This window comes from Gouania willdenowi, chromosome 9, assembly GCF_900634775.1.
Source record: "Gouania willdenowi chromosome 9, fGouWil2.1, whole genome shotgun sequence".
In the NCBI taxonomy this organism is placed as follows: Eukaryota; Metazoa; Chordata; class Actinopteri; order Blenniiformes; family Gobiesocidae; genus Gouania; species Gouania willdenowi.
In genome coordinates, this window is record NC_041052.1 from 40478671 (window position 1) to 40501621 (window position 22951).

At 36.4% G+C, this 22951-nt stretch overlaps 1 protein-coding gene across 1 annotated transcript in view; it reads left to right on the plus strand.

Annotated features, from left to right (window-relative positions):
- egflam (EGF-like, fibronectin type III and laminin G domains) overlaps positions 1 to 21038 on the plus strand; it is a 63590-nt gene extending 42552 nt beyond the window's left edge. The window contains exons 19-25 of the mRNA XM_028456478.1: positions 265 to 445; positions 16646 to 16669; positions 16818 to 16896; positions 16963 to 17106; positions 17703 to 17786; positions 19512 to 19615; positions 20433 to 21038. Coding sequence (XP_028312279.1) covers positions 265 to 445; positions 16646 to 16669; positions 16818 to 16896; positions 16963 to 17106; positions 17703 to 17786; positions 19512 to 19615; positions 20433 to 20584 — 768 coding nt within the window. The 3' untranslated portion in view covers positions 20585 to 21038. The remainder of the gene's footprint in view (positions 1 to 264; positions 446 to 16645; positions 16670 to 16817; positions 16897 to 16962; positions 17107 to 17702; positions 17787 to 19511; positions 19616 to 20432) is intronic.
- The last annotated feature ends 1913 nt before the right edge of the window (positions 21039 to 22951 follow it).

A 22951-nucleotide genomic window follows, 5' to 3' on the forward strand; every position in this document is an offset into this window, starting at 1 on the left:
CTTGTAATAGAAATATTGACTATAGTAGATGGACGAATAGTTTTCATCTATAAGGTTGTAAAATATTTGTTTTTAGCAAAATAAAATTATTTTGGGGTTCAATTACTTTCTGTATAAAGACTGCAGTGATACTGTGACAGTTTTTTACTTAATTTAAACGTATTGCTTTTGGACAAGAAGTGAAAATTGAAATATGATTAATGCTAATATCTGCACTTCTGACTTATTGCTACACTTCCATCACTTATCCTTTCATCTCCACAGCTAGTACTCAATGATCGCACCATGCCCATAACATCTGGCTCTGTTGGTGGGGTCAACGTAGTCAACTCCGCTCACCCATGTGTGGAGAGCCCCTGTGCCAATGGAGGAACCTGCAGACCAAAGTGGGATGGCTATGAGTGTGACTGTCCCCTAGGGTACGATGGGAGGCATTGCCAAAAGGGTAAGTCGATACTAAACTGTAATTTAGAGTAGACGTAGGCAACTGGCGGCCAGGGGGCCACATGCGGCTCGTTAACTAATTTTGTCCGGCCCCTAAAGTAAACGCACACAATTAATCCAAAATATCTCCAAAAAACATATACAAAAAGACAACAAAAACATACAAAGGGATAACGAAAACGCAAAATACTGGCCCGTAAACTGATTTTGTTCGTCCCCTGAAGTAAACACACACACAATGAATCCGAAATATTTTCAAAAAACATAAACAAAAATACACACAAGTATGATGAAAATGTGAAAAAAAAAAAATAAAAAAATACTAAAAACTACTAAAAATGCCAAAAAATAAATAAATAAATAAAATAAAATAATAATAATAAAAAAAAAAAAAAAAAATATATATATATATATATATATATATATATATAAAGTACTCCAAAAACACACAAAAACCAAAATCTTAAAAGACGATAATATCAAAATTAATGAGAATTTATGGTCTGGGTATCATTGGATAATCCCTAATTCATCTGTGAACCAAAATAAAAGAACGGTTTTTCTTCCTCTCCTTTTCAAACAAAAAACAAGAAAACCGTTTTACCATTTAAATTAAAAAACCATAAAACAAACTAATATTGGCCCGTTTTTCGATTGTTGTGTTCTGAACTCTGAAACGAAAAACGAAGTCACGTGACACAAGGTCACATGGTCTGGCATTTTTTTCAACCGACATGCGTAAGTGATCGTGTCGGAATAAAAGCATAGAGGAAGAGAGAATGTAAAGCAGGCACATGATCTATCACAGAGGGTGATAGATCATTAAAAAGACTTACAATAGCTACATAAAGAACCATTTTTTTTATTTCAACATGAAATTAAGCCAATGCTCGCGACCAGCACGCACAAACGGAGTTACAGAAAATGACCAGCAGGTGGCACTGTGGGGATATGTTTCTTCTTTTCAGGCATGATTTCATGATTGTTCACGTGTAAAAAAGATACAGTAAACATATGAGTTGGAGATTGTCTTTTTTTGAACTATATGGCTTAAACAGTGATGTAATTTTGGAGCTTTTGAATGAGCTCAGAGAGGCTTGGTTTATTTGTTATTATTCGTATTATTTTATTTTATCAGTTTTTATTCAAATTTGCATTATAATAATTAAATAATTACAAGATCAGACACTATATGATACCATAAGGCAAATCTATGTACAATATAAAAAGTGGAGTGTGTTACCAGGAAGAAAACATGGGCACAATGAACATCCTAGTAAAAGGTCAGAGTTACTGTAACTATCTATAGATTTGCAAGCAAAAAATTAGATAAGTTTCTCCTAAATTCAACTTGCATCACAAGATTATTATCTATTGGCAATCATTAATCAAATGTATTATTATATCTGTGACATTTACAATATTTATTACATTTATTTTGTATTTATTTACTTTTTGTCATTATTATTATTGTTGTTGTTGTTGTTATTCAATTTTGACAGGCCAACCTTGTATAATTTCTAAACATTTGTCTTTACACTCTGCAACACATTAAACATTTAGATTTAGATTTAACATTTAGGGCCTGTACTACAAAGCGAGATAAGTGAAGCCTGGATTTATCTCCATTAGCAGGATTCACCAAACATTCTCCGTCAGACAGAAGCTGGACAACGAAGCACAATATAAACTCACTAATTAAACCCAGGTGATTTCAGACAGGCTACGTACACACTCCTGTGACAGGGGTGGAGATTACAGTGTCAGACCAATCACAAACACATAGACACTGTGTAGAGCAATTTACTTTACAACCGATAAACAATTCTTTAAAAATATTAAGAATTAAAATCTATAATTCAGACCAAAAACAAGTGTTACTGCAGAAAAAGCAGGAACTCAGGAACACAGCTGCCGACACAGTTAATGTGTAGAAGTGTGAGATTATCCAATATGAATCCATGAGAAGATAAACGGACAGCGCTCTGATCAGTTTCACTTTATTACAGCACACACGTGTTTTATTCACATAGTCCTCAATTTACCACACACACACTGGGATAAGAGCACATTGTTTGTTCCTGCTGTCAGTGTCACTATAGGACGTAGTGTATGTAGGAATGAAAGAATGAATGATCAGGGTGCAGCTCATTCCTGGGTAGAGTGCTGGTCCATGATACGGACGGATCATTCCTTCATCTACAGCTGACTGTAGATCAGTCCATCAGATGTAAATCTTTTCCTAAAGGAAGTCAACGGTAAACAAAAAGATTGCATTTATCCGTTATTAAATCTTTCCTTCCTAAACACAGCTGTCAGATCTGCACCAACCAGGATCTTCTAACAATGGGCAGCTCATTTTACAGGAGAACTGATTGGTCAGGAGGCGGGACTTCAGTACTTGCTCAGACTTTTTCCAGCACTAAAACTGGTCCCGACCAGATTAGGTTTTCACGCTAAGTTACCATGGTGATTTAGCCTGGAAAGAAGCATCGTAGTATAGGACACACTGGATAAATCCCGTAAATTAGTGCGATAAGACGGAATCCAGATTCGTAGTACAGGCCCTTAGATTTAGATTTAACCTTTACATTTAGATTTACCTTTTATATTTAACTTTTATGTTTACACATTTTTAACAATGATATAAAACCTGCTGTTTTATATGAATTTGTCTGAAATTATTGACAAATGAGCTAAATGTTCAGAATATGTCAGCTATGAAACAGTGTCTAGGTTTTTACATTCTGCACCCCGTGTCTATCCAGCAGGAATTTCACTGCCTTACACCCTATGACTGCTGGGATTGGCTCCAGCATCTCCTGTGACCCTGTGCAGGAAAAAACAAGTAGAAGTAGAAGATGAGATGAATAAGGCCAAGACTCATTGGTCATCAGGAGAAATCAGCCTATCACACTCCACCCAGCATTGACAGCAGGGCTGTAGAGGTGATCAACAGCACCAATAAGCTGATGGTGCAGTGAACAGATCATCTGGACTGGTCATTACAATTCAATTCAACTTTATTTGTATAGCGTAATTTACAAAAAAAGTCATCTCAATGCATTTATAAAATATAAATTTCATAATAAGAAAGAAAAAACCCAACAAGATCCACATGAACAAGCAATTAGTGACAGTGGGAACAAACAACTCCATTTTAACAGGAAGAAATCTCCGTTAGAACCAGGTTCAGAGGTGGCAGCCATCTGCGTGGACTGGTTGTGGTTAGTGGACAGAAGGACCAACAGAACAGGATAGAGAGATAGAACATCAGAGTGTCTCAGACTAGTTGAGCCGTGAACCACAGATCAGGAAGTGACATCATCAGCTTCACGACACCTGAAACAGAGCAGAGAGAGAAAGACGAGGAGAAGACACTGACTGCAGAAAAACATTATTATCAAGTCATCCTGTGTTGGCCTTGGGCCTCACTCCCAGTGCTTAGTCAGCACTTATTATAAAGGTGATGAATCTCTTTTTGTTTATTGATAAGCTAACAGTGACTACAAGGTCTGTAAATGTGACCGTTCACAGACGAGCCCATGTCCTCTCTAGTGGTTGTGTTATGTTATGTTATGATTCAGTCCTGTTTATGCGGACTGTATATCATAACCAGCTACATCAGAATTTGAATCTCTTCCTGTTTATTGAACCAGAAAATGCAACCTTTTACAGATTTGACACACTTCATCTATGGTCGAGTAAACCCAGCAGCATCTGAACCTAATGTGTGGGATGTTCACTATAGTACATTCTACTGAACCATCAAGCTCCATCTTCACTGCTTCAGCAGCTTCAGACAGGAGGTCTCCAGTGAGTGGTGAGAATGGCAGAGAAGCTCATTCATCATGTGGTCCTTTTATTTGGGAAGAGGTTCCACAGCAGGGGTGTCATAGTTTAGTTCAGGGGCCAAACATGGACCAGTTTGATCTCGAGTGGGCCGCAAATTTTAGGCAATTTTAACATTACGCTGCCTTATAAATTCACTGTAAAGTAATGGAAGTTACAAACAATATCTAATCTTTAAAGTTCCTTGAGTTTGTAACTATATTTTATTTAATTTAAAGGAAAAATGTCGAATAATTTTAATACATTTTGGAAAAGATAAAGCTTTGTTTTCCAACACTTTGTGATTAAAAATGACTGCCACCATGCGATATAAGCGTGGGAAAACTGTGGGCCTTTGCAATTTTTGTGGATATTCATTGAATTTATGTATTTGGAAGGGCTGAGATATCTACAACTGAATTACTTGGTTCTACACAATGATTCATGCTTTCTGTAATTCCCACTTTATCCTGCGGGCCAAATTTGATGCTCTAAACGGCTGGATTTGGCCCCCGGGCCTTGAGTTTGGCACTTGTTCCCCAGCGTCAGACCCTGAACTACTCAGTCCTGCAATAGTTTTATGCCCCAGGCCATCACAATCCTGACCTCATGTCGCAGTTTGTTTGGGTTAAAAAAAAAAGGTCAATATCAAAAATGTTTTTGTACTGCTAAAAGTAATTTAAGTTAATATTTCATGGTTATTTAATATTATTCCCGTGATTCCAAACTTCCTTTAAATCTCCGGTCACGGACTTCACTTCGTCTCATGACTGTGAGCAGTGGCTGTGCTGACGGTCGTTAGTCGATCTTATCACAAACTGGTTATTCAGACAAACGTTTATTTTTCGTGGTACTTCCGTGTCTCTCTTTGCAAGACGCGCGCGTGTGTGTGACGATAACGCACGGTGGAGATGGATGTAGACACACACACACACACACACACACACACACACACACACACACACACACACACACACACACACACACACACACACACACACACACACAGTATTTATAATAAAAATATACTAAATGAGTAAAATAAAACAAAAACGAAACAATATTTATACAAAAAAATGACTCCAGAATAACACTACAATGGCAACAAAAAACAATAGTTATACAAAAAATGCACAAAAAGACAACTGAAAGATAATACACATAATGATGACTTCAAAACATTACATACATTACAGAAAAATACAACAAAAATATGAAAATGGCTCAAAATACACAAAACTAAATATTTATACAAAAATACACAAAGCTAAATATTTACACAAAAAATACACAAAATGACTCTTGGATCACACTACAATGGCAACAAAAACAATAATTATACAAAAAATGCACAAAAACACAACAGAAAGATACAAAAATACACGACTCCAAAAAACATACATTACAGAAAAATACACCAAACAAAAAAATATAAGTGAGTAAAAAAACAAACAACAAACACATTTATCATGCTCATGTCCCATAGAATTAAACCAGGAAAATTGCACCCACATTTTGGACCGGCAATTATACCCCTTATGCTCCCACATGAATGCATACTTCAGACGGGCACTGTACTAATATATATAATGTGTTGTAAATGTACCAAATATGATTAATGATTGCCAAGATATAATGATCTTGTGATGCAAGAACATTTGAACATTCATAAAATCATGTTCGCAAAGAAGGAACATATCCCCACAGTGCCACCTGCTGGTCATTTTTTGTAACTCCGTTCGTGTATACTTGTCACGAGCATCAGCATAATTTCATGTCGAAATAAAAAATGAATCTTTATGTAATTTTACAGAACTGTAAGGTTGATTATCAGAGCTACGCAGATGACACACAACTATATCTATCACTGAACCCAGATGACTATGGTCCCATTGAGGTGTTGTGTGACTGCTTAGAAAAAGTAAACTGCTGGATGAGTGAAAACTTCCTTCAACTAAACCATGACAAGATGGAGGTGATTGTCTTTGGTAACAAGGAAAAGAGGACTGCTGTCAGCAAGTATCTGAGTCTGGATCTTTAGAAGATAAAGACCAAGTCAAAAACCTTGGTGTTCTGATTGACTCAGATCTGACATTCAGCATCAGATCAAATCAAAAACATCTTCTACCACCTAAAGAACATCTCCAGAGTGAAAGGTTTAATGACTCAGAAAGATCAGGAGAAACTGGTCCATGCTTTTATCTCCAGCAGACTGGACTATTGTAATGGTCTTCATCAAACATCTACAGCTGGTTCAGAACGCTGCAGCTCAGGTCTGAACCAGAACAAAGAGGTCAGAACACATTAGTCCAGTTTTAATGTCTTTACACTGGCTCCCAGTCAGCCTCAGAGGAGACTGTAAAGTTCTGCTGCTGGTTATAAATCTGTGAATGGGTTTGGTCCAGAATACATCAGTGAGATGTTAGTCAGGTATGAACCCAGCAGGTCTCTCAGATCTATGGACACAGGTCAGATAGTGGAGACCAGAGTTCACAGTAAACATGGTGATGCTGCTTTTAGTTGTTATGCTGCAAAGAAGTGGAACAAACTGCAGCAGAGCTGAAGTCAGCATCACATGTGAACATTTTTAAATCAAAGTTAAAGAAACTTTTTTTCTCTACTGGATATGATTGAGAGAGAGATTTATAGTCATGTTGATGATGTCATGTGTTTGTTGATGATTTTACTGATGATTTTAAATGTTCTTATTGATTTTAAACAACTGAATGTTTTATCATGTAAAGCACATTGAGTTGCCTTGAGTATGAAATACGCTATACAAATAAATTTGCCTTGCCTTGCTATTATAAGTCTTTTTAATGATCTATCACCCTCTGTGATAGATCATGTGCCTGCTTCATATTCTCTCTCCCTCTATGCTTTTATTCTAACACAATCACTTCCGCATGTCGGCTGAAAAAGAAGTCAAAACACGTGACCTTGTGTCACGTGACTTCATTTTTCGTTTCAGAGTTCAGAATGGAAAAATGGAAACGGATGATTTTCAATGTTCAACTGTAAAAGGGAGAAGGAGAAAAGGACACACAACAGTCGAAAAACGGGCCAATGTTAGTTTGTTTTATGTTTTTTTAATTAAAACGATAAAACGGTTTTCTTGTTTTTTGTTTTAAAAGGAGAGGAAGAAAAAACTTTCATTTATATTGGTTCACAGATGGATTAGAGATTATCCAATAATACCCAGACCATTAATGTCCAAATAATATAATCTCAGTAAAAAAATAAATAGAATAAAACCATTTGTAAGCAGACGACCATATAGATACTGTTTATTGAATATCTGCTGAGTCACTAAATATTTCTGTAAACCAAGGTCTTCTGATAAGTTTGAAAACAATAAAAAAATCATGAACAGAGCTTTTTACAAATGTTTTCTTTTGAAAAAAACAGCTTTTTACAAAGATTCTAAAGCACGAGAGATGTGTTCAAATCAATACCAGCCCTCGCCTCTTTGGCGCCCGAGGCCAGATTTTCTTTTGGCGCCCCCTTATATGGTGTTTTGTTTTTTATTATTTATACCAAGTAATTGATATTTACATGATTGTTATATTATTATTATCAGAATACTTTCTAACACTTGCATAGTGGTCTTCACCATCAGTGTTTGGAATAACGGCATTAGGTAACGGCGTTTGTTTTTCAGTAACGGGGTAATCTAACTAATTACTTTTTATGCCGTTATCGTTACTGAACGTTAAATGAGGTGCGTTACATGCATTGATTAAATAAAATGTTATCCGAAAGCATCCCCGGCTTCTGACTCGACTGTTGTGAGGAGGTGGGTTAAAAACAAGGTGAGCGATTATGATTGGCGACGTGCCAGCACCCGCGACACACACACACACACAGAGTAGATTTGATGAAGCAGCAGAGATGGCGAGCGTGGAGCAGTCTGATGAAAAGTTGACATTTTTAAGGTGACGATACAAACACTACTTTAAATTAATTATGGTCAAAGGCAAGAGCGTGTATGTGAAGTGTTCATTATATCCAGGAGTGAAGACTTTGTCCACATCTGTTGTAAACAACTCAAATTTAATGAAGTACCTCACGATACACGCATCTAAAAAATGTGAATTCTTTGACACAGAGCAACTTTTTTTTTTTTTTTAATAGTAACGCAAATAGTTCCTTTCCTTGGTAATGAGTTACTTTTATTAAAGAGTAATTTAGTTACTAACGCAGTTTCTTTTTTGAACAAGTAATGAGTAACTATAACTAATTACTTTTTTAAAGTAAAGTTCCCAACACTGTTCACCATACCCACAAAGACACTTTACATAAAGGACAAAACATGAGCAAAATTACTTTTGACATTTTTTCTTATTTTGATAAAAATATTTCACATAAATGGTAAAATGGACTTGATTTATATAGCGCTTTATCACCACAAACAGAACACAAACAAGTAAATAACTGAACTGAAATAGCTGCACCTTAAAGACTTAAGTAAACACTGTGACTTTGCTACAAAAAACAGATACATTTAAAGTACCTTCTAGTGGTGGTTTGACTCATTAAATATTCTTTTTAACTTAAATACTTATGACTAATTAAATATATAGAACGTCTCCAGATTCACACCAACCACAATGTGTGTAACATATGCAATAATTAATGATAAATAAGCGGATTCGGCATCTCGCTGCGCGCAAAGCATGCTGGTCCGGGTCAAAGGTCAGGACTACCCAGCTCCCGCCTAGCTCGTATCATAAAACGTAAACATGGCCGAGTCTGACAAAGATATTGAATATTTTGAGCGTTGTAAAGTGGATGTTTTAAAAGAATATTGTAAGAGACGTGGACGCGTTGTTACTGGGAAGAGGAAGAAAGAACTGGTGGCCCTCGCTTGGGCATTGTCATTTCAATAAGCACCTATAGTTTTGACAAAACAGCAGGAACGAGAGGCTGTCAACCTTGATTATAAATCTCTGCTCGAGATCGATGTTGACAGTTGATCCTGGGGGGATCGGGCATATTGTGGCGAGAAAGAAAAGGACGCCAACAAACCCCCGAAACCTGCTGGGTGAGAGACACCTGTCTAACATGTACACCACAATATAATATTTATATACTAGTTTACTAGTTAGCTTTAATGTAGTACAGTATATCTCAAACTTACTGATTTAATCCATTCGGCACGACGTTCTGGATCTTTTCTTTCAGTAGGAAATGGGATGAGTACGTATGGCGGGTCGCATATACATCGTGAGGTTCCTTTATTGCACTCGTGAACGGGGCAAAACTCTTTCATCCACGTATTAAGCCCACGTGTACCGTTGGAACAGCCACGCACTGAACAATGGGACCCTGGCATATTGCCTTAAAACGACCTTAAGCAAAGTAAATGCCTAAAAGTCCGTATAAGTAGCCGGTTGTTCCGCTAGACAGGGGCTTTGTTGACATGCTGGGCAGTCGTGAACTCTGACCCGGATATATTGACCCGGGAATCGCGCATGCGTACTGATAATGCTGATTTGGCTTATTGAGGCCGGCGGCCGCTTTCTGCTTCATTTTAGCTGCAGTACCAAAACATGAACTGATGAAATCCAAAATGCAGCTTGAAATGTTCAGAACCTCCTGTTACTTAAAGAATGAGAGAGTAAAGTAGCTCAAATTAAGCAGTTATTATTATTTATGATGTTCTACATGATATATGATACAACACTGGATAAATGTGCTTTAATATGTGAAATACACTTTAACATGGAGGGATAGACTTGCTGTAAATCACTAAGTTAGACACAGGTAGGATAGAATCAAATGATACATAAGGATGAAAAGCATTTAAAAGTCCAACAACGTAGATTATGGCATTAGAAGAACTTTATTCCACCTTCACTGAACGCTGAATGCATGCACACTCCCGGCTGCTGGTGGATGCTGATTTTGTCAGGGAGGGAGGAACAGATTGGAACAACAACCGCTCAATCCACTGCTTTATATCCAGACAAGCGCACACTGAGTGCAGTGTTTGCTCGTTCTCTGTTCCAGTTACTTGTTTTCTCTGGGCATCACTACAAACAACAGACTAATGAGTCTACGGAGCACCCGCAGTGTCCGCCATGTTGTAAACAACTTTGGTTTGTGTGGACCAGTTAACTCCAGCCAGGGATGTAGAAGTAGATCTTCTAAGGTTGGACGTTGATTTGGGTCCAAGGCCAGACACTGGTACAAGAAGTCATTACATTCCTTTGATACATTTTCCAGCACCTCTTTGTCTTTTTTCATGTACACCGATGTATCGAAACACTCAATGGTACAGGTCATATACAGCATGGCTCCGATTTGCCATACCGTAGTAGCCTCGGCCTTGTATGTTTCCCCACGAAAAGATTCTGGTGTTCTATATTCTGGAGTTCCACTGAACTTACTGAAGGGCTCGTTTTTTACGAAATCCCCACATCCAAAGTCGATGACTCTGATCTCAGGAGTTCCTTTGCTCCTATTAACCAGGATGTTTTCCAGCTTCAAGTCCCGGTGGAAGACGCCATTTTTGTGCATTAGCAATGCGGCGTTGGTGATCTGTTGGAAGATGACCTTGACCTGGTCCTCTGGTATATGTTTTATTTGAAATAAGTATTTTAAGTAACCTAACCCGTTCACTGTGTCCGGCGGTCGTTCCATGATGATAATCACCTCCGTCTCCAGGTGAAAGACGTCCATGAAGCCAATCACGGCGGGGTTTTCAAAGCTTCCGTCACAGAGACGACCGGCCGCCTGCTCCAAGAGGAACACCTCCAAGATCTCATCATAAACATTACCCTGACAGTTCACTTTCACAAGCTGCACGTCCTTCTTGGAGATATGTTTAATGGCCACAGGTGTAGAAGTGGACCGATGTTCTCCAGCATAAACCTGTGAAAATCCACCTTCACCGAGCAGTTCCTCTTGTTTGTACCTGCTTGTGAACTCCTCGCTGCTCTTCAGGACAGCTGAATTGCGGTGGAATGTTGTTTTCATGGCATCAGGGTGATGACAAGAATATTTCAGTGCTTCAAGCAAAGAGTCATTCAAGTCTGGTGAAGATACATTAGGGTTTGAACCAGTGGAAAATGAAGGTAAAGATGGTATAGTTTCCCAGTTCCAAGTCTTTGGATTTATGATGGTCCGACCACAACCAAACTCTGATGAGTCTGAAGATATGATTGACAAGTTTGGAAACAAGATGTCCTGACTGAATATTTTTTTGTCTTCAGTGTCTCCCTCATAGTGCTCATCATCCTCCTGCTGTGGTATCTGCTGTGGGATGCAGCTCCGCTTTCCAGCTTTGGATTTGTCCCTTTTTAACTTTGGGACAAACTTCCTAAAGTGTGTTTTAGTGTTGAAAAAAGGCCTATGTAAAAATGATGCATTATTATTTATGTATTTTGTTAAAAGTTTCCTCACACAGCCAAACATGGTGACAGATAATTTAGAACTAAATGAACATAAAAGGCAACGAAAGAACCAGTAGCAACTTCACCTCAATGACATCACAGAACATACACTTCAAAGGCCGACTGTTGATGATGTCATAGGTTCATTTCCTGTGAACTTTTTTCATGATAAATAATGTAAATTAAAACAACAAAACACAAAACGACTAAGATCGCACAATAAACAACTCAAACACAAAATGACTCCATTAAGACATAAAATAACAAAAACACAAAACAGGCTGAGACAGAAAAATATCCTCAATTATATTTAAACATGTATTTATTTTACATGTATCTTACAGACTTAATTTGCACTGAATGTGAAAAGAACTAGTCCTTTGTAACAAAGTAATTTACCCAACAATGCATGTACGTTATCAATGCAATAATACAAACCTGTCAAGTATCCCGTTTTGGCCGGGAAACTCCCGTATTTTGCCCCTCTTTCCCGCCATCTTCCCATATTATTATATTCCCATAAATATCCCGTATTTTAATGTAATAATAATTAAAAGATTCCTTACTAAACTGAACGCCGTCACTAGCCTGGCAAGAACTGATTCCTGAGTGGCAGTTCTCGCAATATTAGTGCTGACAGCGGCAACAAACCCGAAAACAACTCCGAACAGAGATGATGAATGAAGACGTTCTGGCAAAAAAAAAAACAAAGAACTGGTGTAAATATGTTGTAAAATGTGACAGAGAGTTTATCTTCATAAAGACCATCAGGATGTGACACAGTTACACGTTCTGTTAGATTAGTAACTAAGATTTTAACGTCTACCACAGAGGAAGGAACCACGTAAGTCACCATGAAAAACCAGCCAATCACAAGATCCACAAATATACACTGTTTATAAAGTGTTAAATAATGTAACGTCTGCAACAAATGTGTCTAATAAGTTATTAGCGAATACCAGAGAACCACATGACTGAGCATGAGAAATTATAAGAAAATATGTAATGAAATTAACTTAAAGACAAGCAATGTGAAATTAACAGTAAATATGCAACGTGTTGACTTGTATATGAACTAGGGATGTAACGACTCACTCAACTCACGATTCGATTCACGATACTGGGTCCACGATACGATTCTCTCACGATTTATTTTACAAAATGATGACTGAAAAATAGGGATGTAAAGATTAATCGTAAAGCAGTTAAAAATTGTTTCATAGGTATCACGGTTCACATCGATGCTGTGAAAATTGAATCGCAGTACTTTTTTCAAACAGCTATCCAGAAGTGTTGGTGGCGGGCGAAATCTGCTATTACTTTCTTTCTGGCCGCCTTCTACTCTTAAACATATTCATAAATGATTCCTTACCCCTTTAGCACCGAAAGAATATCTGTAATATTACGTGAATATCTGTAAAAGTCACGTTTTTCTATTTGCTCTGTCTGCTAGCATAGCATCTCTTCTTCACTGCAAGGATATCTGTATGCCAACCAACCACTGGGTTACCAGCGCCCTCTGCTGGTCCAAACAAATATCTGTCGCAAAAACAGTGAAGACTGGTTTTTTTTAAAAAAGTCCATTTGTTAAGGCACAAAATACATGTTCAGTTGCACTTTTAAAGAGAAAAAGAACTATCTTGCAGTTTTGCATTGTTTACTATAGAACCAGAATTTAAATTAATAGGCTTCTTCTTCATTTGTATTATTATTTTTAGTTAAATTGCATTGTTTTGAATAGTTTATCAAAATAAAAGGAAAATAGTACAGTATTTTCCTCACAAAAAATAAAGGAATTTTTTTCAGTCATTTATGTACAGTCCCATTTTGTAAAATAGATCTTGAGAGAATCGTATCGTGAACCCAGTATCGTGAATCCAAACGTATCGGGAGTTGAGTGAATCGTTACATCCCTACTGAAAAATATTCCTTAATTTTTTTGGGAGAAAAAAATTGAAAAATAAAAAATACTGTACTATTTTGTGTATTTTGTGCCTTAACAATTGGACTTAAAAGAAAAACCTGTCTGCACTTTATTTACGTCAGATATTTGTTTGGACCAGCAGAGGGCGCTGGTAATCCAGCGGTCGGTTGAAGAAGAGATGCTATGCTAGCAGGCAGAGCTAATAGAAAAACGTGACTTTTACAGATATTCAGGTAATATTACAGATATTCTTTCAGTGCTAAAGGGGTAAGGAAATATTTATGAACATGTTTAAGAGTAGAAGGCGGCCAAAAAGAAAGTAGTAGCAGATTACGTCCGCTGCCTACACTTTTGGACGAGAAGGGATAAATATATAGCGCCCTCTGCTGTTTAAAAAAGTACGGCGATTCAATTTTCAGATTATTGATGTGAACCTTGATACCTATGAATCGATTTTTAACTGCCTTATGAATAGTCGTTACATCCCTAATATGAACTGTAAGGTTATTAAATAAACGTGCTTAATATATCCATTTATGTTTTCATTTAGGCTGTATTATAATTTAAGATGTATCGAGTTTTCTATTTTATATATTTAGCATTTAGCATCAGCAAATTTAATCCAGAATTGTCTTTCTTCTCAGACTTCATTCGAAATAAAATGATCTAGATTTATATCATATTTCACCATTTTGAGAACAAATATTGAGATATGAGTTTTGGTCCATATTGTCCAGCCCTAGTAGGAATGTTCACAGCATTTCAATGTTAATAAAGGTCAACCTACCAGATTCTAATCACATAATTGTATTTAATAAGTGGTTGATAAGTGGGTGTTTTAGATTTCTTGTACACTTATCTTAAAATATAAGGGCTACTGGAGCTTGTTTGGGCGCGTGGGACGGCTCGTAGTGGGCGCCAGAAAATTTCCCTTATTTTCAAATCCAAAACTTGACAGGTATGTATAATATGCCTTGATCAACTTTAAATCATCTAAAACCAATATCTTATGATATGCAGACATATTATCAGATTATACCTGACATAAAACAGACTCTGTGGTTCAAGACATTTTTAGCCTCATTATGTTTCAGTCAAAATATTTCATTCACCTACGAATGCTTTGTGTGATTGTACATGTGTATGTCTACAACATTATGTACAGTAGTTTTATTTCTTTTCTTCTTAAAATGTAACAATTTCATAAAATCCTACTTATTTTGGATTAATGTTGATTTGTGAGTGGAAGATGAGTGTGAGCTTTTACAGTAAATTAAAGTGATGAAAAAGGCAGTCTTTATGAAAGAGTGGTATAATTCTTACTAGATAATTATAGAAAAAGGGGAATTTCTCTGTTACTGTACATTAGACATTAAACATTGAATGTTGGCAAAATCACAGAGGATTTTATATAAAACCTCAACACAAGTGCAAAAAGTAGAGGTAAGAAGATTTGGCAGTTTTTATGGGTGTCACTGTCACCCACATAGTCAGCGCTGCTGCTCATCACCTTTAAAATGTGGCATCATTTAAAAAGGAAATAAACAAAAAAATGTAATAGATGAACACATTTCCTTACTTTTTGTGCTAAAGATGATTTGTCTCACCTATTGATAAGAACATCATATGAAAATCAGATCAATACGTCCAGCTTTGGTAGATTCCAGGAAACAGGACGTGTTGAAGGCTAAATTTAGTATATTGGAGCATATGTGTCAAACTCAAGACCCGGGGTCCAAATTCGGCCCTGTAGAGCATCTAATTGGGCCCTCAGAAGAAGGTAAATTTTGTAAATTACAAACTAATTCAGTTGTAGATATCTCAGTCCCTCCAAATACACACATTTAATGAAACTTCATAGTTTTTTTGTGCTTATATTACAAGATGGCAGTTATTTTTAATCTCAAATTGTTGAAAGAACTCTTAATTTCTGAAAGATCTTGCAATTTCACTCAAATTCATCCACAAAATGTTTCCAAATTAAATAAAAATTGTTCCCAAAATCAAGGAAACGTAAGTGAAGACATGGATGACAGGGTTTGTTGAGGAGAAACATGTTTGGTGAGACATGAGTTCATTTCTAACATCCTATCCTCACTATGCGCTTTTGGAGGAATAGTTAAAGAATGGTGTGAAACAAAAACATTTCCAACAGTTGAAACTGTAACTCCACCAACAGATGGAGAGTGCAATAAAAGTCAATAAAGTTCATGTGAGATATTTACACTTTACACTATTCAGAAATCATTACTTTTAAATCTTTGGAAATGGGCAACTGGTGGCCCGGGGGACCACATGTGGCCCTTAGCTTAATTCTGTGCGGCCTTTGAGACAAATCCACCAAAAACCAATATGAAGGCCAACATAATGCACAAAAACACAAAAAAAAGTTTTCAAAAATGCACAAAAAAGACTCAAAGGAACATCAGAAACGCAAAACAACCACCTTTACACACAAAACAACAACAACATACATACAATATGACTTCAAAGACGCACATAATGCAACACAATTACACAAATTGCACAGAAACAAAATGCAAACACAACACAGAAGAAATAACAAAAAAACATGTATAGTGACTCGTAAAATATTCAAAATGCCAGGAGAAATCCCAGATATAACAGATAAATAAACAAAACTACTAAAAACTCAGAAAACAACAACACGACACAAAAAAAGAGAACAAACAGTGATAAAAGCCCTTTGTTCTTTCCCGTGTTGCTGCTCAGATTGGTCATTATTGTAAATGCTGACATGAATGTTGATAACGTGTCCCTTGGATCAGATAATCACATTTTTGTGACAACGCTGTGATAGAAGTTCACCATCTTTGTCCTAAAGCCTGAAAGGTCACTGTGACAAAAATATAGTTGTATAAAATCAGATTAAAACAAACAAAATAATGAGACATAAATAAGTACTGTGAATAGCTTTTGCAATTACCCAAAAAACTGAATGCCACGACTTTTAAAAAATGTTTTCATTCTGTATTTTGAACAGTTTTCTTTGTCCTTTTTCCTACTTTTTAATGCTTGCATCGTCCAGAGTGTGGAAATTACTGTTTGAACAGTAAGTTTTAGAGAGCAGATACAGTATATAAATATTTTAAAAACCCATCATTGTCTGTTAAATAGACATCTCTAAGTATCATAGTTGATATGATACATGCTCGTGCTGCCACCTTGTGTTGATATGAACATATTCTTCATTTCTCCAGCTGTGACTGAAGCCATAGAAATTCCTCAGTTCATCGGACGCAGTTACCTGACCTACGACAACAGGGACATCCTCAAAAGGTGGGAGAAAAAGCTTTAAAAGAGTTTGTCACACATGAAATGACAATAATGTTTGTTTGTTATCAGGATATCAGGCTCGAGGACCAACCTTTTCATGCGTTTTAAGAGTACGGCCAAGGATGGGTTGTTGCTGTGGAGAGGAGAAAGTCCAATGAGACCCAACAGTGACTTCCTTTCATTGGGGCTCCGGGACGGGGCTCTTATTTTCAGGTATTTTAATTTGATAATGGGAATGTTTAAAGCAGGGGTCTCTAACCTTTGTGAAACAATGAGCTACTTTATAGGTACTCTACAGTCTGAAGGGCTACCAGTTAGAAAAGCACTTCTTAAATACGACATTATCATGGTTTCACTTTAATTAGTGGGTAAGGAAGGCTATAGCAGTAACTTAAATAGGTAGAAATGTTGAGGTTTCAACATAAAAAAAACACTTTATATCTCCTAATTTATGCAATTGTTTCATTTTCATAAAATTGTATGCATTTTAAAAAATATAGTTTATATATGTATCATAATGTATAATATACCCATACACCAGATTTGCAACACTTGATAACATTCGCAATGTTTCAGTGAAAATAAACATTTACATCTCTCATATGTATTTATCTTTGCGAGTTTGAATCCTGGAAAGTAAATCATATTCGAGATGGAGCTCATTAGTGACTAGAGCTCCTGAGGGCCCCTAGCATGGTCCATGGGGGCTACCTGGGGCCCAACAAGCATTTAAAGCATTAAAATAGAGAATTATCTACACTTAGCACAAATAAAGATGCTTTGATCACGCTTTAACCTTTTTTTCCCAGTTATAATCTGGGTAGTGGTGCAGTGGATATTGTCGTTAATGGGACATTTGGTGACGGGAAGTGGCACAGAGTGAAAGCAGTAAGGTAAGTTCTTTAACACACACACGCGCACGCACACGCACACACACACACACACACACACACTTTCTTGTACATCCAAAGGCCAAAAGTGTAAAGTGTAATTTGGTAAGTTTTTGGTAATAAATCTTGGTTCCCTTGCATACAGTAAACATCTATAATCTATAACATTATTTCAAATTTATTCTCGACATATCCACTTTATTCTTGTTTTGCCCAAAAATATTTTCTCCATCAGAATTGGCCCTAATCCTCTTCCGTAGACGTCTGATATAGTACACATTAGACATATTTTAAAGAAAGATATCAAAATGAATAAAATAAAGCCCATCTATTGCTCATTAAATATTAGGGATGTAACGATTAATCGTAAGGCAGTTAAAAATCGATTCATTGGTATCACGATTGACATCAATACTTTGAAAATTGAATCGCAGTACTTTTAAACAGAGGGCGCTATATATTTATCCCTTCTCTTGTCCAGCAGTGCACCGGCGGGCGGAATCTGCTACTATTTTCTTTCTGGCCGCCTTCTACTCTTACATGTTAATGTTACATGTTAATAAATGATTCCTTACTCCTTTAGCACCGAAAGAATATCTGTAATATTACGTGAATAGCTGTAAAAGTCACGTTTTTCTATTAGCTCTGTCTGCTAGCATAGCATCTCTTCTTCACTGCAAGGATATCTGTATGCCAACCAACCACTGGGTTACCAGCGCCCTCTGCTGGTCCAAACAAATATCTGACGCAAAAACAGTGAAGACTGGTTTTTTTTTAAAAAAAGTCCAATTGTTAAAGCACAAAATACATTTTCAGTTGCACTTTAAAAAAAAAGAACTATTATGCAGTTTTGCATTGTTTATTGTAGAACCAGTATTTAAATTAATAGGCTTCTTCTTTTTGGCGTGGTTCGATTTTCGTTCAAAAAGAAGAACCACGACCATCCATATGGCAAGTCGACTTTCATTTATTTTTCCAAAAATGGTGCCGGTGCTCAATATTTACAGTGGAACACAAATATTTACATCAAGAGAAAAAAAAAAACACAACCTGGTCCCAGCTCTACTTCCAGCTGAGAGGCTTTCAGAAATGTTCAGGTACATTTGCTCCCACATGCACCTCCAGAGAAAGACTGCCCTGTATGCAGCTTCCTACACTGCTTTTAACAGGTTAGCCCCTCCCATGGGTGTGGTTTAAATTAAACCAAAAACAATTATTAAGGAATACAAACAAAAACAATATTCACATCCTTTTCAAATGATAACTGATTTTCTCATAAACAAATGCATTTTTCAAATCACATCCTAAATTAATCCCCATATAAATGTAAAAACAATTAAGACAAAATAACCCCTGATCACATGATCTCCCACCCTGTGTGTGTGCGTGCGCTGCTGCTGCTCGGTTAGTGACGGCGCTGCTCCGTCACATTATTCATTTGTATTATTCCTTTATTTATTTCATTCAAGATTTATTTTTAGTTAAATTGCATTGTTTTGAATAGTTTATCAAGGGATTCTTTTGACAATTAAAAATAAAAGGAAAATAATACAGTATTTTCTATTTTTTTCCCCCAAAAAAGAAAGGAATATTTTTCAGTCATCATTTGTCTACAGTCCCATTTTGTAAAATAAATTGCGAGAGTGAACCCAGTATCGTGAATGGAATCATATCGGGAGTTGAGTGAATCGTTACATCCCTATTAAATATGTATTAATTTATTTCCAGGGATGGCCAGACAGGAAAACTGACCGTTGATGATTATGGAGCAAAGACTGGACGGTCACCAGGCAAAATGAGACAACTCAACATCAATGGACCTTTATATGTGGGTAAGTCCTACTCTATAGAACAGGGTTTCTCAAATGGATGTACGTGTACCCCTAAGGGTACGCATTGGCACTATTGGGGGTACTTGAGAGAGAGCGAGAGAGAGAGAGAAAGGAAAATTAACCATTGAAGGCATTACAAATATGGGGGTTTATAATGTTTATTTTTAGTTAAAAATGATAATCGTACTAAATAATAACAGCAACTCACAAAATGACAGCAAAGACACAAAAAACACAAGATCACTACAAAATACTTACAGTGAAACATACAAAACAACATAAGAAACAACCGCACGCACGCACACACACACGCACACACACGCACAGAGATAATGATTTAAATAATACAAACAACACACAAAAACACACAAAATAAAACAGAAATATACTGAACAATTAAAAAAAACAGACAAACAACAACAAAACACACAAAAAATTGTAATAGAAATGATTTTGATTTGAACATGACACAGAGTCAGTCTTGGTCCCACATCAGGTGGGAGATGACCGAAAATGATAATTCAAATTTAAATCTTTAGGCACTAAATACTGTTTTCTTTCCATTTCTTTACAAAATGAGAGTCTTTAAAATGTGTGTTATCACTCATTTATTCCAGCATTATACTGGAATAGAAGTTATTTTTCGGACATTAAAACGTTAGAGAAAGGGGGAAAGTTAGAGAACCAGTCCTGTAGATGAACCATTGTTATTATGAGGGGGTGGTCATTTCCACCTCTTCCTATGTGTACAGTATATCAGTATATCAGTATATAACCTCTCTCTGATGTGTAATCTCTGTAATTTCTCTCCCTAAAGGTGGCATGAAAGAAATCGCTCTGCACACAAACAGACAGTACATGGGAGGTTTGTTGGGCTGTGTTTCTCACTTCACGCTCTCCACCGACTATCACATGGCTCTGGTGGAGGACGCCGTCGATGGCAAGAACATCAACACCTGCTCTAATTAGAAAAGAAAAGAGTCTCAGCTCGGGGAAGAACTCCGTTCAGTCCCGTTGTCCCTCGGGAACGTCTGACTTGCTACTGGCTAAGACCAAATCGGTAAATACTTGCACAAAAAGCAGATCTGGCACTAAAACTGAGAGCTGAGGTGCTCAAAGCAGCCAGGGGAGTCACGTTTGATGTTATCAATAACCTGGATTAAGGCTAGGCTCAAAAAATGGCTGCAATTCATCAGAAGATAATGTTAAGGCGTGTGCGTTCCATGAGAAATGTATAGGATACTTAACATTCCTTACGAGCGTCTTTGAAAACCTTTCGAAAGACTTTTTTTCACTGTACTTTTTTCTACTGTAAATCCTTATTTAATTGCTGGAAGAACCAAGTGATCCATGAGATCAGGAATCATCACGAACCTGACCTGGAGCAGCTCGCCCCCACATGGACTTCTTTTAGAGGGTCTTGAACCTAGAGACTGTGTTGTTGTTTTTGTTCTAGTGACATTAGTGTTGTTTGTAACGTTATGTCAGTCTGTAGGCGGATATTAAGTATGTTTAAAAAAAAAAAAAAAAAAAAAAAGTCTGTAGTTTTTGAGGGTTTTAAATGTCAGCAACACCAAACATTAGTTGAACTTTTCATGGTTCCCTTGTTCTTTTTAATGGGATCTCTCAGCTGCTCGTCACATGAAACGCTGATACCAACGGTGAAAAAGCTAAAATCATTTAAAGAAACAAACAAACAGTATTTTACTGTTTTCTGACACAAACCACAGTCTCGTGGATGTGAGCCTTTCCCTCATTTCCTTCATTTCTTAACTCGGTTTGTTTTTCTACGTCCGAGGTTTACGACGTTAGAAATTGATTTCACTCTTTTTCGTCCATACAGGACGACATATGTTGTCTTTTTGTTTGAGTCAGACCCAAGTCCATAAAATATATTATTAAACACAAAGAGTCTGCTTTCTGCTGCATATTCATTTGGAAGTTGGTAAAAGTGTAAAATAAATGTTTTGGAAATCTTAGAAAATCAGTTTGTTCACAATGAAATAAAACCAAAACAAAAGAATGAGTGTTGTCCATGACGACTGCACATGACATGGGTGGAGCTTCATGACTACATCTAGCCCTTTAATATCACCATTATTTATTAGTTTTTTCATAATCAAACATCTGGTTGTATTTCAACATCTGGTTCTGACGGTAATTGACATCATATTATTGGTGAATGATAGAGATAGATAGATGTTCCTATTTGAGTAGTAGAGTTGGGGTCAATTACATTAATCAGGTACAATTACATTTTTCATTACTCATATTCAGTTATGATTTCAGTGACCAGCATTTTTTCCAATTGCAAATAAATTGCAATATTTTTTTTTATTTATGTTAACTTTATGTTTATTTTTGTTTAACTTACGGAAGTTAAATTACAATTATTCACAATTACTGAGCCTTATTGTGTTAGCTTTCTGTTAGCATCTCTAATGCTAACGGGTCCTAAATCAGCTGTAAAATACACTAAAAACAAATATCTATCATCTCATTTATTTACTATTATTACCTTGTTAGGCTTCATAATCAATTAAAATATAGGTTTAATATTTTTTGTGTGGGTGTCTGAGCCTTTTTTGTGTCAGTATATGCCTAGATAAAAAAAAAATTAAAATGGTAACATATGGGAAAGCTTGATATGACACATATTTTAATAATTATTAATAACTACATATGTATAGAACTGTAACATGGTTCCACAGATTTGCATTAAATTATAATAATATAAATAATAAATGACATTTTTTATAGATTTTTTTTATAGCAAATACAACTACAATGTCAATTATCTAAACTCAATTACAATTTAATTCCGATTACACCATCAATTTTTTTTTTAATTACAATTACAGATATATTTATGCCATAATTGTAATTAATTATCAAATATGCAATTACAATTATGCCTAAAACTGCCAATGGCCGTTTTTCACGGAAATGTACCCACATCTGTGGATAAGGTCATTTTTGTGTGTGTGAAGCACTTCAATGATGACTGCTTCATCAACCTCCACCAGTATAAAGAAGGATTTACAGAAAGACTTTGTCTGATTGAGGGTTCAATTCCTTCTATCTTTGGAGACGATGAACAGAGCACTTCGGTAAGCTGTAACGCTAAAAAGTGTGATGATAAGACGTCCCTGTCATTGTTTTGTTAGCATTACCAGTTGCACCGTCTTCATATGTTAGCGCTGTGTGCTCGTTTTAGATCCTTGATGATATGGCCTACGTGGTTTAATTTAAGTCTGAAGTTTTCATTAGTCATTTCATTTTGACGTTTTTGTCTTTGAAAAGACTGTATTAAAATACATTTTGTGACGTTAGCTT